The following is a 15,849-nucleotide window of genomic DNA, read 5'->3' as shown; positions in this document are numbered from 1 at the left end:
GTGGTGTTGGAGAAGACTCTTGAGAGTCCCTTGGACTGCAAGGAGATCCAACCAGTCCATCCTGAAGGAGATCAACCCTGGGATTTCTTTGGAAGGAATGATGCTAAAGCTGAAACTCCAGTACTTTGGCCGAAGAGTTGACTCATTGGAAAAGACTCTGAATATGGGAGGGATTGGGGGCGGGAGGAGAAGGGGACAACAGAGGATGAGATGGCTGGATGGCATCACGGACTCGATGGACGTGAGTCTGAGTGAACTCCGGGAGATGGTGATGGACAGGGAGACCTGGCGTGCTGCGATTCATGGGGTCGCAAAGAGTCAGACACAACTGAGCGACTGAACTGAACTCATTGATGCCATGCTTTAGATTCCTACGAGTGACGTCACGATACGTGGCTTCCTCTCTGTGACTCCCTTCGCTTAATGTGATAATCTCTGGGTTCAGCCATGCTGCTGAAAATGACACCGTTTCCCTCTTCTCTGGCCCGAGCAGCAGCCCATCGTGTGTGCGCGCTGCGCCTCCTCGGCCTCTCTGTCTGGTGGTGGACACGTGGGCTGCTTCCATGTCTTGGCTAGTGTGAGTCGTGCTGCAGTGAACATCGAGGTGCGTTTATTAAAGATGATCTTGGTTTAAGTAATTCCCAGTGCTTCTGCTCTTTTCTTATTGAAACCAGTGCCAAAGGGAACATCTTTGCACGTCTGAAAGTGTATCTTGCAGACCAGGGTTTCTTAGCCTCAGCACAAGTGACGTTTTGGGCCAGGTAATTCTGCGTGGTGAGGGCTGTCCGCTGCATCGCAGGATGTGTGCTGGCCTTGACCCACTGGATGCAGGTGGGCCCACCAGGGCTCCTCCCACCCCCACCCTCTTTGTGGACCCAGACACCCCTGGGGTGGGGGTGAAACACTGCTTCTGAGGAGCCCTGTGTGGGACGAGCCCTCCTGCAGCGTAAGTTCCTGGAAGTGGCTCAAAGGACGTGTGTGCGTTTGGAATTTTGATGGATGCTGCCAAGTACTCTCTAGAGGAGTTTTGACTTCTATTAAAAGCATCTGTAATGTTAGAAAGTAAGCAGTCTCTACTACAGTGAGTTGGCAGACTAGGGTTCACCTACTGTTAGAAGATGTAGGTTGTCAAATCTGATTATGTCAAAGGGAGGCCAGTGATGACCATCAGAATGTAGCACTTGTTTTTTCTTCCAACTTTTAAAACAATAGTATCTCAAAACAGAAAAGTTGAAAGAATTTTGTATTGAGCACCTTGTGTACCCGTCGCCTACAGTGTACAGATAACATTTGCTTTGTGGCACCTGAAAGAACCCTGAACCTGTCAGAGCAAACGGCTGGCGTGGTGGACCAGCGGGAGCCGCGCCTGGCTTGTCTGGAGCTCGCTGCTTTCCCGAGGCTCTCTCTCTGCTCCAGGGTCCCACCCTGGGCTGGTGCAGCCGTCGTGTCCCCGTAGGCTCCGCTGGGCTGGGGCAGCTTCTCAGGCTGCTCTTGTTTTTGATGACCTTGACGGGTGTAGGAGGAGCCGCCGGGTATCTGACAGCGTGCCCGCTGCTGGAGGTTTTCAGGTGATTTGCCCGTCAGACTGGGCTTCACTGTGGGCCTCGGGGCAGAGGGCCGCAGGGAGAAGAGCGGTTCTGTCACGCAGTGACCGGCGCGACTCATCCCTGGTGATGGGGCCCGGACCTCCCGGCCGAGGAGGCTTACTGGGCTGCTTCCCGTAAGGTTCCGCTCCCCTCCTTTCCTTTGTCCTTTTCCGGGTGTGTGTGTGTGTGTGTGTGTGTGTGTGTGTGTGTGTACATGCACACTAGGTTTGCCTACTGTGTGTCACCCCCCACCCCAAGGTAGAACAGAGTCGGGGGACATTCTCCCCTCTCCTGACTGGTCTGTAGTTGGAAACGAGTCTCTTAAAGCAGCCCGCATTCAGGATGGAGGGGAAACGCCCATGTTTATGACGTTCGCACACTGTGCCTTGTCTGACCCGTTCTGGAGTACGAGTAGACATGCTTTACAGTCTCTTCAGCTGACCACAGTCTCACTAGCTCCTGTTGATCCCTCCTGGTCGTGCTGCGGAGGGGTCAGGCCTGGACACAGGTGTGAGCCCCGGCGGGCTGGTGGGTCGTGCTCCTGTTGGGAGGACGCCGGGCCCGGCCGTGTTTCCATCTCCTGGTCGCTGTCAGTTACTGTTTCAGTGAACGGACACGCAAGGCGTAACTTGGGATTAATTTTTACGTGCTTTATGTAGCTTCTCTTCTAACCCTTGGAGTCAGAGGGCCTGTGTTAACATGATCTTGTCACTGAGATGCCCGGTGCTGTCGTGGTCCCTCGCTGTGCAATCTACCTGAGACCCTCCCGGGACGGCAGCTTCTCCACCACGTGAGTCCCGTCCCTTCCCACCTCCTTGGGGCCTCAGGGTATCCACGGCCCTGCGTCCCACACCTTTACTAGCGTCTTGTCCACATTTAAAGAGCCCTGAGTCTCTCACCTTAGAAACCCCTGATTCGGTGCCCTGCTGCTCACAGCTTTCGCCAGACCCAACTTGCATTGCATACTTGGCACCACGCCCGATTCGCCAGCATCTCTAGCGACCACCTAGCAGGTCCGGGGCACCTGGGCCTGCATCGCCTGTCCCCCTCTGATTCTTGATGCTGTTGGCACCATGTGTCTGGAAATGCACCCTTCCCGTAGCCCGTGACACCCTCCCGGTCGTTCTGTTACTAAGTCTGCAGTTCCCTCCAGGGTCCTTTGAAGAGTCCTTATCGTGCTTGATTTTCAGCTTGTTTTAATTGCCAAGAGCACTTACAACCCCTCCCCGGGAGGTTCACGAATGCAGCCTTGCCCTGAGATGAGCTCTGGCCACCATGGCCTGCAGCTCGGCCAGAAGCAGAGTGGGCCCCACTCCTTGGGCCTGCCCGTGGGTTCCTTCTGCAGGACACCCACCGCCCGGCAGCACAGCTTAGTCCATTGAGGGGATTTGGGAGGAGGGTGTTTCTTCTTGTTCCGTCGCTCAGTCATGTCCGACTCTTTGCGACCTCGTGGATTGTGGCACGCCACGCTTCCCCTTCTTCACCTGCTTCACCTTCTCCCGAGCTTCCTCACACTCATGTTCATGGAGTTGGTGATGCCATCCAACCATTTCCCTTCTCCTGCCCCCAATCCCTCCCAGCATCAGCGTCTTTTCCAATGAGTCAGCTCTTGCATCAGGTGGCCAAAGTATTGGAGCTTTAGCATCAGTTCTTCCAGTGAATATTCAGGATTGATTTCCTTTAGGATGGACTGGTTGGATCTCCTTGCAGTCCAAGGGACTCTCAAGAGTCTTCTCCGACACCACAGTTCAAAAGCATCAATTCTTTGGCGTTCAGTTTTCTTTATGGCCAAACTCTCAAGTCCATACATGACTACTGGAAAAACCATAGCTTTGACTATACAGACCTTCGTCGGCAAAGTAATGTCTCTGCTTTTTAATACGCTGTCTAGGTTGGTCAGAGCTTTTCTTCCAAGGAGCAAGCGTCTTTTAATCTCATGGCTGCAGTCACCATCTGCAGTGATATTGGAGCCCAGGAAAATAAAGACTGTCACTATTTCCACATCTGTTTGCCATGAAGTGATGAGACCAGATGCCATGATCTTCATTCTTGGAATGTTGAGTTTTAAGTCAGCCTTTTCACTCTCCTCTTTCACCTTCGATAAGAGGCTCTTTAGTTCTTCACTTTCTGCCATAAGGATGGTGTCATCTGCATAACTGAGGTTATTGATATTTCTCCCGGCAGTCTTGATTCCAGCTTGTGCTTCTTCCAGGCCAGCGTTTGTCATGATGTTGTCTGCATGTGAATTAAATAAGCAGGGTGACAATATACAGCCTTGACGTGCTCCCTTCCCAATTTGGTACCTATCCATTGTTCCATGTTTAGTTCTGACTGTTGCTTCTTGACCTGCAGACAGGTTTCTTGGGAGGCAGGTCAGGTGGTCTCATGTTCCCATCTCGTTCAGAATTTCCCACGGTTTGTTGTGATCCACACAGTCAAAGGCTTTAGTGTAGTCGATGAAGCAGAAGTAGATATTTTCCTGGAATTCTCCTGTTGTTTTCTGTGATCTAACGGATGTTGGCAATTTGATCTCTGGTTCCTCTGCCTTTTCTAAATCCAGCTTGAACATTTGTAAGTTCTCAGTTCACGTACTGTTGAAGCCTCACTTGGAGAATTTTGAGCATTGCTTTGCTAGTTTGTGAGGTGAGTGCAATTGTGCGGTAGTTTGAACGTTCTTTGGCATTGCCTTTCTTTGGGATTGGGATGAAAACTGACCTTTTCCAGTCCAATGTCTACTGCTGAGGTTTCCAATTTGCTGGCATATTGAGTGCAGCACTTTCACAGCATCATCTTTTAGGATTTGAAATAGCTCAGCTGGAATTCCATCACCTCCACTAGCTTTGTTTCTAGTGATGCTTCCTAAGGCCCACTTGCCTTCACACTCCTGGATGTCTGGCTCTAGGTGAGTGATCACACCATCGTGGTTATCTGGGTCGTGAAGATCTTTTTTGTACAGTTCTTCTGTGTATTCTTGCCACCTCTTCTTAATCTCTTCTGGTTCTGTTAGGTCCATACCATTTCTGTCCTTTATTGTGCCCATCTTTGCGTGAAATATTACCTTGATATCTCTTATTTTTTTGAGGAGATTTCTAGTCTTTCCCATTCTATTGTTTTCCTCTATTTCTTTGCATTGATCACTGAGGAAGGCTTTCTTACCTCTCCTTGCTATTCTTTGGAACTCTGCGTTCAGATGGGTACATCTTTCCTTTTCTCCTTTGCCTTTGGCTTCTTTTCTTTTCTCAGCTGTTTGTAAGTCCTCCTCAGACAACCATTTTGCCTTTTAGCGTTTCTTTTTCTTGGGGGTGGTTTTGATCAATGCTTCCTGTACAATATTGGCGAACCTTTTTGCATAATTTTTCAGGCAGTCTGTCTATCAGATCTGATACCTTGAATCTGTTTACCATGTCCACTGTATAATCGTAAGGGATTTGATTCAGGTCATACCTCAATGGTCTCGTGGTTTTCCCTACTTTCTTCAATTTAAGTCTGAATTTGGCAATAAGGAGTCCATGGCCTATGCAGATGATGCCACCCTTAGGGCAGAAAGTGAAGAGGAACTAAGAGCCTCTTGATGAAAGTGAAAGAGGAGAGTGAAAAGGTTGGCTTAAAGCTCAACATTCAGAAAACGAAGATCATGGCATCTGGTCCCATCACTTCATGGCAAATAGATGGGGGAACAGTGGAAACAATGGCTGGCTTTAGTCTATTTTTCTGGGCTCCAAAATCACTGCAGATGGTGACTGCAGCCGTGAAATTAAAAGATGCTTACTCCTTGGAAGGAAAGTTATGACCAACCTAGACAGCATATTCAAAAGCAGAGACATTACTTTGCCAACAAAGGTCCGTCTAGTCAAGGCTATGGTTTTTCCTTTGGTCATGTATGGATGTGAGAGTTGGACTGTGAAGAAAGCTGAGCGCCGAAGAGTTGATGCTTTTGAGCTGTGGTGTTGGAGAAGACTCTTGAGAGTCCCTTGGACTGCAAGGAGATCCAACCAGTCCATCCTAAAGGAAATCAGTCCTGGGTGTTCATTGGAAAGATTGATGTTGAAGCCAAAACTCCAATACTTTGGCCACCTGATTTGAAGAGCTGACTCATTTGAAAATACCCTGATACTGGGAAAGATTGAGGGCAGGAGGAGAAGGGGATGACAGAGGATGAGATGGTTGGATGGCATCACCGACTCGATAGACATGGGTTTGGGTGGACTCCGGGAGTTGGTGATGGACAGGGAGGCCTGGTGTGCTGCAGTTCATGGGATCGCAAAGAGTCGGACACGACTGAGCAACTGAACTGAACTGATCTGAGCCACAGTAACTTCCAGTCTTGTTTTTGCTGACTGTATAGAGCTTCTCCATCTTCGGCTCAAAGAATATAATCAGTGTGACTTCCATATTGACCATCTGTTCGTGTCCATGTATAGAGTCATCTCTTGTGTTGTTGGAAGATGGTGTTTGCTATGACCAGTGTGTTCTCTTGGCAGAACTCTGTTTGCCTTTGCCCTGCTTCATTTTGTACTCCAAGCTCAAACTTGCCTGTTACTCCGGGTATCTCTTGAGTTCCTTCTTTTCCATTCCAGTCCCCTATGATGAAAAGGACATTCTTTTCTTTTGGTGTTAGTTCTGTACGGTCTTATAGCTCCTCATGGAATCGTTCAGCTTCTTCACCATTACTGGTTGGGGCATAGATTAGGTTTACTGTGATACTGAATGGTTTGCCTTGGAAATGAACAGAGATCATTCTGTTGTTTTTGTCGTTTTGGCAGCATGGCATGAGACAGGATAATATTGGACCCTCCCCTGTCCATATTCTGCTCCTCCATCCATCCATAGTCCCCTACCTGCTCAGTCTCTCACTCACAGGAGCCCTGCTCTCCTCCTCGAGGAGCTGCCTCGGCCTGGGTGAGGCTGTCTCAGATGGAGGCAGACACTCGGGGTCCTGAGCCTCAGCTGAGAACAGAGACTCGGGCGCTTCTGCCCCACTCTGCCGAGGGTCGTGGTCCAGGAACGCGGTGGTGGGGGGCAGATGGAGTTGCCCCGGCCGCACCTGTGTGGGCATCTGCACCTGTGTGGGTATCTGTGCTTCCCGCCGTGCTCCTGCCCGCTGCTTCCCGCAGTGTCGACTCTGGTGCGGTGGGTCCCGCCCTCTGCGGGGCGCCCTGCCTGCCTGCCAGCCTGCCCCGGGCTCGCCAGCAGCGGGAAGGCCCGGCGCCCGTGTCTTCTCCGGGTCTCCTTTGCGCGCACGGGGGCCGCGGTTCAGCAGCGGGGCCAGGGCTGTGGCCGCGGGCGCCCTGTCCCCTGCGTCGCACAGGCTTGGAAAAGGCAGGGCTCTGTTTGGTGTCTCAGCAGGTGCTCACCGGGTGCTCTGCGGGCTTGGATTCTAGAGCTCTGTGAGACCTTGTGAGCCAGCGCTGTGCTTTTCCCGCAGCTTGTTTGTAGGGAAGCAGCTCTAGTCCGGTGTGGATGTTACTGTTGGAGGTTTGAAGAGTGTACATTTTCTCTGCACCTTCTTTGTATGGCTCTAGTGTGGTAAGCTCTGGTGACTGGGTAAAGTAGAAGATCGCTTAAGGTAAAGGTTAAACATCAAGAATGTTTATTCAGAGTTAACTGATTAAACAGAGGATAATTTGTCATACTTACATTAGTAGAACTGTAATAATGAAGCAGATTATTCAAGCAGTAACTGAGTTAATTTACTGTAAAAATTGGAAGAAAGCTTGCATTTGTAGCTAACTTCTCCTGAAGTCTTTTTCTGATGTGTTCTGCACATAAATGCTGTGTCTTTTATACAGTACTTGATAAGTAAAATTATTAAAAAAGCCTTCTTATTCTTGGTGAGAAACTGCAGTATGGCTATAAAATAGATCTTATGGAAACTGTGATGTGATGTCATGGTGGGTATTCTGGGGAGGTGCGCCCCCAGTGACGGCCTCTGCCATGTGAATGCTGCCAGCTCAGACTGGAGGTCCTGACCTTACCAGGGGGTGGTGGGTGTGGCTGAACCCCAGTGTTCCGGAGGGGCCACCCGAAGGGCAGTTTTACAGTGCCTGGGCTCCCTGGCTGGTGTTAACCCAGCTGAAAGCAGGCTGGTCGCCCCGCAGAGCCTTGGCCGCTGTGGTACAGTGGCTGCTGTTGCGCGTGCAGACGGGCTGCTGCCCTTCCCTGGCTCTGGTGGTCTTCCCGGGGGGCTCAGTCCTCGGCTCTCAAGGGCAGGGTTGACAGGAGGGGAAGCTCCTCCTGGCTCCACAGGCATTTGGAGCACCTTTTCCATGTCTTCAAAACAGATGTCCTGCCCGACGTTTGACTGCTGCCTGCGTGCACCCGGACTGCCCCGCTGCCCCAGCGACGGGTCAGGGCGGTGCTGGTAGGGGCTGTGTGTTGGGGGCTTACTGTTCAGCAGGCGCCCGGATCCTGGCTGCCAGCGATACCATGTTCATTTGGGGTACTTGTTGCGAGTTCCCTTGGTGAGCCTCTTTGGTATTCCAGCTTCCCTTCTTCCTCCTCCTAGCTTTCGCCTCACCTCCTGGAGGAGCCAGTGATACCGAGAGCTGTCTATGAGGTGGCCATCTCGCTGATTCAGATGTTTGATGACTTGGACATGAAGGAGAATGGGTAAGAGACTCTCCAGGGGGCAGTGAGCTTCAATGGGATTGGGAAGTCTTTGTGCATTTTGAAGCATTTTAGTGTGTTTATAATATTAACTATAGATATCTTTTCAGTGGTCACTCTATATATTTTAAAATTAAAGTTAGTCTCTAACAAATGTTTTACTGGAAATTTCTATTTTAAAGTAGCTAAAACCATACTAAGTGCAGTTTTAGGGCTGACAGGGTCTAAGCTGGAAACCGCAGCCTAAAGATAGACGTGCAGAAGTCACGCCCCGCACGGCCGAGGTGAAGCTGGCCGGGCCGCTGTGGGAGAGACTGTTGAATGCTTTCTTTGCCTTTGATTCCATTTACCCTAAAGCTCTATTCCTGACTCTGAGCAGTTGCCCGTCATCATCCAGACGCGTGTTCGTTGACTGGCTCTTTGAAACCTAGAAGGTATTTTCCCTTAAGGGCAGTTTTAGGTTACAGGTGTGGTTAGAGTCTTTCACGATATTACATATTGGAACAGCAAGCCGAATATAGATTCTGCCTCCTCATGGTAACCAGCCCTCGACTTTTGGGAAGGCTATTCTCTGTCGACTCTAGGCCGCACAGACACGGGACTTCTCTTCTTTTAGTTGTTGGTTGTGTGATGTGAATGTGCAGTAAGTGTCAGGGTACTGTGGGTCCCGCCTTCTTGCCGAAGGATGCCGAGGAGGGAGGCAGCTGCGTTCCGTGCCTTCAGAATAGGTTTCCTGCCGACACTGCACTTGCGTCTGTCTGGATCCTGACTCCTCCGCTGATCCAGCGGCAGGGCCAGGGATGTGCCAGGACCACGTGTGGGTTGGGTCTTGAGCAGTGCTTGACACCCAAGCTGGAAACTACAGCTTTCGTGCAAATGAGGACTATTTTAACTGTTTTTAAGCTCCCACAGTTTTTTGTTATTTTTATATGATCAGTGTGTTTACATTTACTCAAATACGTGTCATTTTACACATCATTCTTTCATCTTAGACTTTCTTAGATTGTTTCCATTCTTCCCAAAGCATGTCCTTCAGAAGTCTGAGTCTGCTGGTAAACCTTCTCAGTTTTTATGTAGCTAAAAATGTCTCACTCTCATTTGAGAAACACAGTTTTGTTAAGTGTAAAATTTGGTTGCTATTTCTCTCCTTACTTGTACTTTTTCTAATTTTTTAGTGTAAATAACTTTACTGATATGTAATTTACATATATCAAATGCACCCATTTTTATTGTTCTCTCAAATATTTTATGGTATTTTCCCATAATCAAGAGAACCTTTTGATTCGGCTGTTCCTTGTAGATAAATGTGTCTTTGCCTGGCTAACCTTCAGTTGCGTTCCTGTCTTTGACGCCCGGTGGTGTGATTGCCGTGGAGAGGTGTGGCTGCCTTTCCGTGGACCTGCGTGAGGCTCTGTGGACTCGGGGAGTCTGCCTGGTGCTGCCCAGAAGCTCTCCATCCCGTGGTGCCATCTGTTCAGATTATCTTTTTCCTTCGATCAGCTTCAGTGGTTTGTGTCTTTTAGGACTGTGTCCACTTGATGTCCGTGTCTAACCTGTTGGCTTTTGCTTGTTTATGGTGCTCCTTTACAGTCCTTTTCCTTTCTGTAAAGTCAGCAGTGATGTCTTCTCTTTCATCTCTTTTTTTTAAATAGCAGGACCTTATGTTATTTATTTTTTGACAGAAAGCAGTTTGACTAATTGGTCATTTTGGCTGTGGGGTCTTTGTGGCTGTGCTGGGGCCGTCTTGAGCTGGGGAAAGCAGGGCTCCTCTTGTGAGTGCGGCTTCTCTTGCTGTGGGGCACGGGCTCCAGGCGCACAGGCTTCAGTGGCGGCCACATGGGGCTCAGTCGTCGTGGCGCCTGGGCTCAGCGACCCTGTGGCGCGTGGGACCCTCCAAGACCGGAGGGCGAAGCTACATCCCCTGCACTGGCAGATGGGTTCTTATCCACCGTGCCACCAGGAAGCCCCTTTCGTTGCTGATTGGAGTCACTGGACTCTGTTTTCCTTTGGTCAAAGTAGGTAGATTTGTCAGCTTGTCTTTCCAAAGAGCTCGGTTTGTGTTTTTCTGTTGCTTTTCTTTCTCTATTTCATTAATTTCCACTCTAATCTTTTTTTTTTTTTTTCACTCTTGGAAAAGCCAAGAAACAACAACACCATTCAACAACAAAAACACCATTCCTGGGAATAGTAACCACAGAGAGAGAGCGGGCTGAGGGGGTGGCCAGTGGCTTCAGCTCTGCGGGCCTGCCTGTTCCCGTCACGCTCTCATTGCTGAGCTGAAGGTCCCCACTTCCTTGTTCTTGTCGGTCTCTCCAGCTGGGATGTCAGCAGGGCAGGCAGCGGACTATCTCACTGCTGTGCTGGCCCGCGTGGAGGAGGCCTGGCACCCGGGCAGGCCACGGGGGTTTGTGGAGGAATCAGACTTCTGAGTTCACATGAAATAGATGGGCTGATGGAGGCAGGAGGCAAGGGGATGGTTTGAGATCTTGGTCTATAAAAATGCTTTCTGATAATCATTTCGATTCCGTATAAGTTTTGTTTGTAATAGTTATTCTAAATCTTTCAAATTTTGAGGGTCTAGATTGTAGTAACTAAACATCAAAGACTTTTGCTGATGATGAGTTTTAATGGGACAAAGTAGTCAGGAGGCTGGAGGCCTCTTAGTTCCCTGTGGGGCTTTGGGCTATGTCTCCCATCCTGGGGCCCCTGTGTTGTTTTATGTAAAGGACAGAATGTTGCAGTGGGTGACCTGGAGGTAAGAGCCTCTCACGGTTAGAAGCCTGTACTACCAAGACTCTAAAAAAACACGGCTACTTCACCTTGACTAATGTTTGTGCACCTCACCTGTTAACAGAGCTAAGACCCGGCCGGGCACCCCGTTTGTGTTGGAGCGGAGCAGCGTGCTGGTGTTTCTGCCTGGTGAGTGCCGTCCTTCCACGATTCGGCATTGTGCTTGGGATGGAGGCTGGTTTGTGTCTAGCACATATGGTGAAATGTGGTGATTTGTAGAGGGGGTTTATTTTTGGACTCTGGGAATGGGAATGGATGGGGTTCTTAGTTTGACTTCTTACTATAACCTTTATGTTGCTAAAAACATTGATAATGAAGAGTTTTATGTTGTGTTTGAGGGCAGTCTGACCCCTTTTGGGAAAAAATCGGCTATGTTAAGTTTGCTATTTTTGAGGTAATTGTCATCCATCTGTATTTAAAATTTATTTAATAATAACATCATTATTGTAATACCTTGAAAATAATCAAGGTAGTCCTCGAGTTCTTTTCTCTTCAGTATTTGAGAAAATAATCTGTTTAAGATACTTGACAATATGCAGTTCAGTTCAATCCCTCAGTTGTGTCTGACTCTTTGCAACCCCATGGACTACAGCACGACAGACTTCCCTATCCTTCACACCATCTCCTGGAGCTTGCTCAAACTCATGTCCGTTGAGTCGGTGATGCCATCCAGCCATCTCATCCTCTGTCGTTCCCTTCTGCTGCCTTCAGTCTTTCCCAGCATCAGGGTCTTTTCCAAAGAGTCAGCTCTTTGCATCAGGTGGCCAAAGTATTGGAGCTTCAGCTTCAGCATCAGTCCTTCCAATGAATATTCAGGGTTGATAACCTTTAGGATTGACTGATTTGATCTCCTTGGTGTCCAAGGGACCCTCAAGAGTCTTCTCCAACAGTTTTCAACTTCTCCACAGTTCAAAAGCATCAATCCTTCAGCACTCAGCTTTCTTTATGGTCCAACTCTCACATCCATACATGACTTTTAGAAAAACCATAGCTTTGACTAGATGGACCTTTGTTGGCAAAGTAATGTCTTTGCTTTTTAATATGCTGTCTAGGTTTGTCATAGCCTTTCTTCCAAGGAGCAAGCATCTTTTATTAATTTGACAAGATTAATTTATGTTAAATTGTACTTTTTCAAAATGATGGTTTTTTAATGATTTTTTAATCAAGTGATATAGCTTGTTGAAACCTTATGACAATTCATGTATTTTTTGTTGTGGAAAGTAATATATAGAACATATGGATATTTGTGCTAGTTTTGGTGGAGAACAGAAAGCGTGAATAAAGGTAGCTTATTTTACTTTGAATACAACATGTGAGTTGAAAACTCTGCTCATGTTTTGCTTGAGTTGATATGGATTAGTTTTGTATTTGATACTAATTAGTTTTGAATCCAGAAGACAACCGTCAGCTGGCAGTGGTGTGGAGCTGCATTTGCCCATATAAATGTTTGCCAGTGATTTCTGAGTGGAGGCAGCGCAGTGCACGCCTAAGAGCGCCTGACGCGAGGCGCGGGCTTCCTCGCCGCTAAATGTCCCTGGAACAAGGCGCCTGCCAACGGCACTGACGGTTTGGTCTTCTGTCTTCCTGTCCCGCGTTCATGTGGGGTCAGGTCCGATAGCACGCTCACTTCAGAGGCTGATCTTCGGGGTGGTTCTGTGTCAGTGTTCTTAGGGCTGCTGTAACAAAGAACGGCAGACATTTATTCTCTGGCTGCTATGGAGACTGGAAGTGAAAATCAAAGCGTCTCGGGCCCTGCTCCCCGGGGGCTCCGGCTGGGCTCCTCCCGGCCTCCTGCTGCCCCTCCCGCAGGCAGTCTTTGGCCCCCGTGGCTCGAGGCTGTGATGCTTCTCCTTCTGCCTCGATCGTTACACGGTGTTTTCTGTGTGTGTGTCTTCTCACAAGGACAACAGTCCTATTGAAACAAAGGCCCAGTCTTCTCCAGTGTGACCTCCTCTTGACTAATTAGATCTTCAGTGATGCTTTACTTGCAAATAAAGTCACATTCTGAGGGACTGGGGTTGGGGCTTCCACATCTTTTGGGGGACACACAGTTCAACCCATAGAGGTTCAAATATTGACAATTCAGGATGTGGCAAAATCACATGCAAACTTTTATGTAAATCAACGAGCATTTCTGGACCTAGTGAAAAAGATGTAGCACATCTTTGTGACCGATACTTTTTAATTATCAGTTTTCGATTGTAAGAGTTTTGCATAATTAATGTGAGGCATTTGGAAAAACGGGGGGGGGGGGGTGCAGGACATGTAAAATTACCCATAGGGCCAGCACTCACAGGCAGCCCCTGTTACGGAAAGGAAAACATTGGAAGAATACGGTTCTTGTCATATTTTTGAGTTACTGGAAGAGCCGACTCATTGGAAAAGACCCTGATGCTGAGAAAGACTGAGGGCAGGAGGAGAAGAGGGCAGCCGAGGATGAGACGGTTGGCTGGCATCACCAGCTCAATGGGCATGAGGTTGAGCAGGCTCCAGGGGATGGTGAAGGACAGGGGAGCCTGGTGTGCTGCAGCTCACGGGGCTGCAAAGAGTTGGACACGACTTCGTGGCGGAACAACGATGAAAACAGTGTTACACGCTTGTCACTGGTGATACTGATGTCTTTAGGTGAAGAGGATAAAGAGGTCCACTAAAATGAATTGGCAGTACTATCTTTGAAGAAGATGTCGTCTTAAAGGTTGTTTTTTCGAAATGAATACAAATGTCTTTTTTTCTCCCCCACTATCTTTCTTCCCTAGGTCTGGGTGAAATAAACTACATGCACGAACTTCTCACAAGCATGGTTCATAAAAGGTGTGTTTAAAATGATCTGTATAGGTTTACCTGTACAGCATTGTGTTGTTTCTGCCCTAAATCATTTTAATTATCTTAGCGAGTAGTTACTCATTTTCGTATATATTTTCCATTTGTGGATATTTTATTTCTTTTACTTCTTTTCTAGGTTGCAGGTCTATCCACTCCATTCAAGTGTGACTTTGGAGGAACAGAACAACGTGTTTTTAAGTCCCGTGCCCGGGTACAGAAAGGTGGGACGGCCAGGGCACCCATTCTGCGCTCTGAGTGCCTTCCCCTTAGAGGCCCGGCTGATGAGGGTGGGTCGGCCCTGCGGGTGGCAGGCTCTGTAGCTGGTGGTTAGTCGCCCCCAGGCGTGCGTGCTGATAAGCCGGGTGTATAGTTTCATTTTGCCTTTGTTTGTAAGCCCGGTTGCTGAGGTTTGTTATTTCCCCAGCCTCAGGGCGTTGCTTCTTGGGCTCGGGGCCTCTTGTCCCTGGGACTGCCCTGGAGGTTGTGTCAGAGCCCACCCTCTTGGTCCTGTTTAAGAGCATTTCTTTAATCCTTCATGGGTGAGTGATGGGACTATTTTATCACAGCCCTTCAAGTGTGGCTTCAGATCATCAGGGGCCCCGAACGTGCAGCCCAGCCGCTCTGATTCCAGGAGAAGGTTGTGCGTCTCTGGGGCAGCCTAGGCCTTGCCGGCAGCTCAGGGCTCTTAGGCGCTGTGGCCCTCCAGGGCCTCTGCCTTTAGTCTGTCATGCTCTGCGCCCCTGGGTAATTCTGAGGCCCCCTGAAGCTGCTGAATCCCGGGGTCAGGGAGAGCTGGCTTTGCCCCGTTTCTTGCCTGCTGTGTTTCTGCAGCTTCTGTGTGCAGAGCCTGGCTTTCTGTGCATTGAGGGCTCCGCTGGACCCCCGAGAGCGAGTCTACCAGGAAAGCTGCAGCTTCACATGGAGGGGAGGGTTGAGAGCACGCGTGTGGACTTGGACAGATGACTCGAGGCTCTGTCCCTTGTAGGTGTATGCCTTTTGAGCACCTCCTTCTCCAAGGCTCAATTTTACTGTTTGAAAGTAAAGGCAATAAAATCACCTTGCAGAGCTGTTAGGAAGGTTAATTATGATAATATTTGTCTGTCCTTGAATTGTGGTGGTGCTGCTGGCCCGACACCAGGGGCGGGGGGTGGGGGTGGGGGTGGGGCGGTTCAGTACCCACACGCGAGTGCTGCAGGGCGAGCTGCTGTTCACTGAGCGCTGGGTTCAGGCCGGGAGCAGTTCTGAGCATTCTGAATTTATTAGCTCAAATAATAGGGTGGGTATTGCTGTAATCCCCATGTTACAGACGAGGAGAATGAGCTGAGTGGCCCAGGGTCCCACAGTGGTGTGGAGCAGAGCCCCCTGCACTGACTCCTCCTCGCCTCACCCCCGAGACCCTTGACCAATTGGCGGTGACTTTGAGTTGCTTTATTTTCGCTCTGCCTGCTGCCTTCCCATATGTCTGAGCGTGTCAGATTGCTCTTTTTCGTTTGTTTCCCAGATCATTCTGTCCACCAACATTGCAGAGAGTTCTGTCACGGTGCCAGACGTCAAGTACGGTGAGGCCCCCGTCTCCCCCAGCGTGGCCGGGGCAGTTGTGGCCTGTGTGTCCCTCGGGAGGCCCCTCCCTGTCACTGTCTCTGCCCCGTTCTGGAGGTGCAAGCTCCATGCTGTCCTCCGAGTGTGTGCGTCCTTTCACGTGGGCGGCCTCTGGGCACGGTTACTAACACAGGAAGTGATCCGGGGCGTGCCAGGGTCTGTGGGCAGTAGAGCGTTGGGGCTGCCCCGCCGGACATCGTGACTGGAGGGAGGACCCCGAGTCCTCCCTGTTGCTGAGGGTGGTTGAGAAGGACCCCGAGTCAGTGCAGGGGTGAGGGCACTGAGGCTGGGCGCCCACGTGTGTGTCCTTGATGACTCTGTGAGGCTGTGGGTTCACATTCGGGAGCCGGAGGGACTTCCCTGGCAGTCCAGTGGTTCAGATTGCACTCCCAGTGCGGGGGGGCGGGGGGTGCGTCCCTGGTCGGGGAACCAGATCCCGCACGCG

At 49.7% G+C, this 15,849-nt stretch overlaps 1 protein-coding gene across 1 annotated transcript in view; it reads left to right on the top strand.

Annotated features, from left to right (window-relative positions):
* TDRD9 (tudor domain containing 9) overlaps positions 1–15,849 on the top strand; it is an 89,121-nt gene that overhangs the window by 16,373 nt on the left and 56,899 nt on the right. The window contains exons 7-11 of the mRNA XM_040257606.1: positions 8,092–8,195; positions 11,047–11,111; positions 13,739–13,793; positions 13,942–14,026; positions 15,307–15,364. Of these exons, the coding sequence (XP_040113540.1) occupies positions 8,092–8,195; positions 11,047–11,111; positions 13,739–13,793; positions 13,942–14,026; positions 15,307–15,364 (367 nt within the window). The remainder of the gene's footprint in view (positions 1–8,091; positions 8,196–11,046; positions 11,112–13,738; positions 13,794–13,941; positions 14,027–15,306; positions 15,365–15,849) is intronic.

The sequence above is a fragment of the Oryx dammah genome, unplaced genomic scaffold (assembly GCF_014754425.2).
Source record: "Oryx dammah isolate SB20612 unplaced genomic scaffold, SCBI_Odam_1.1 HiC_scaffold_16, whole genome shotgun sequence".
Classification (NCBI taxonomy): Eukaryota; Metazoa; Chordata; class Mammalia; order Artiodactyla; family Bovidae; genus Oryx; species Oryx dammah.
The sequence above is the reverse complement of the archived record's forward strand: the minus strand, read 5'-3'. Positions and strand labels throughout refer to the sequence as shown.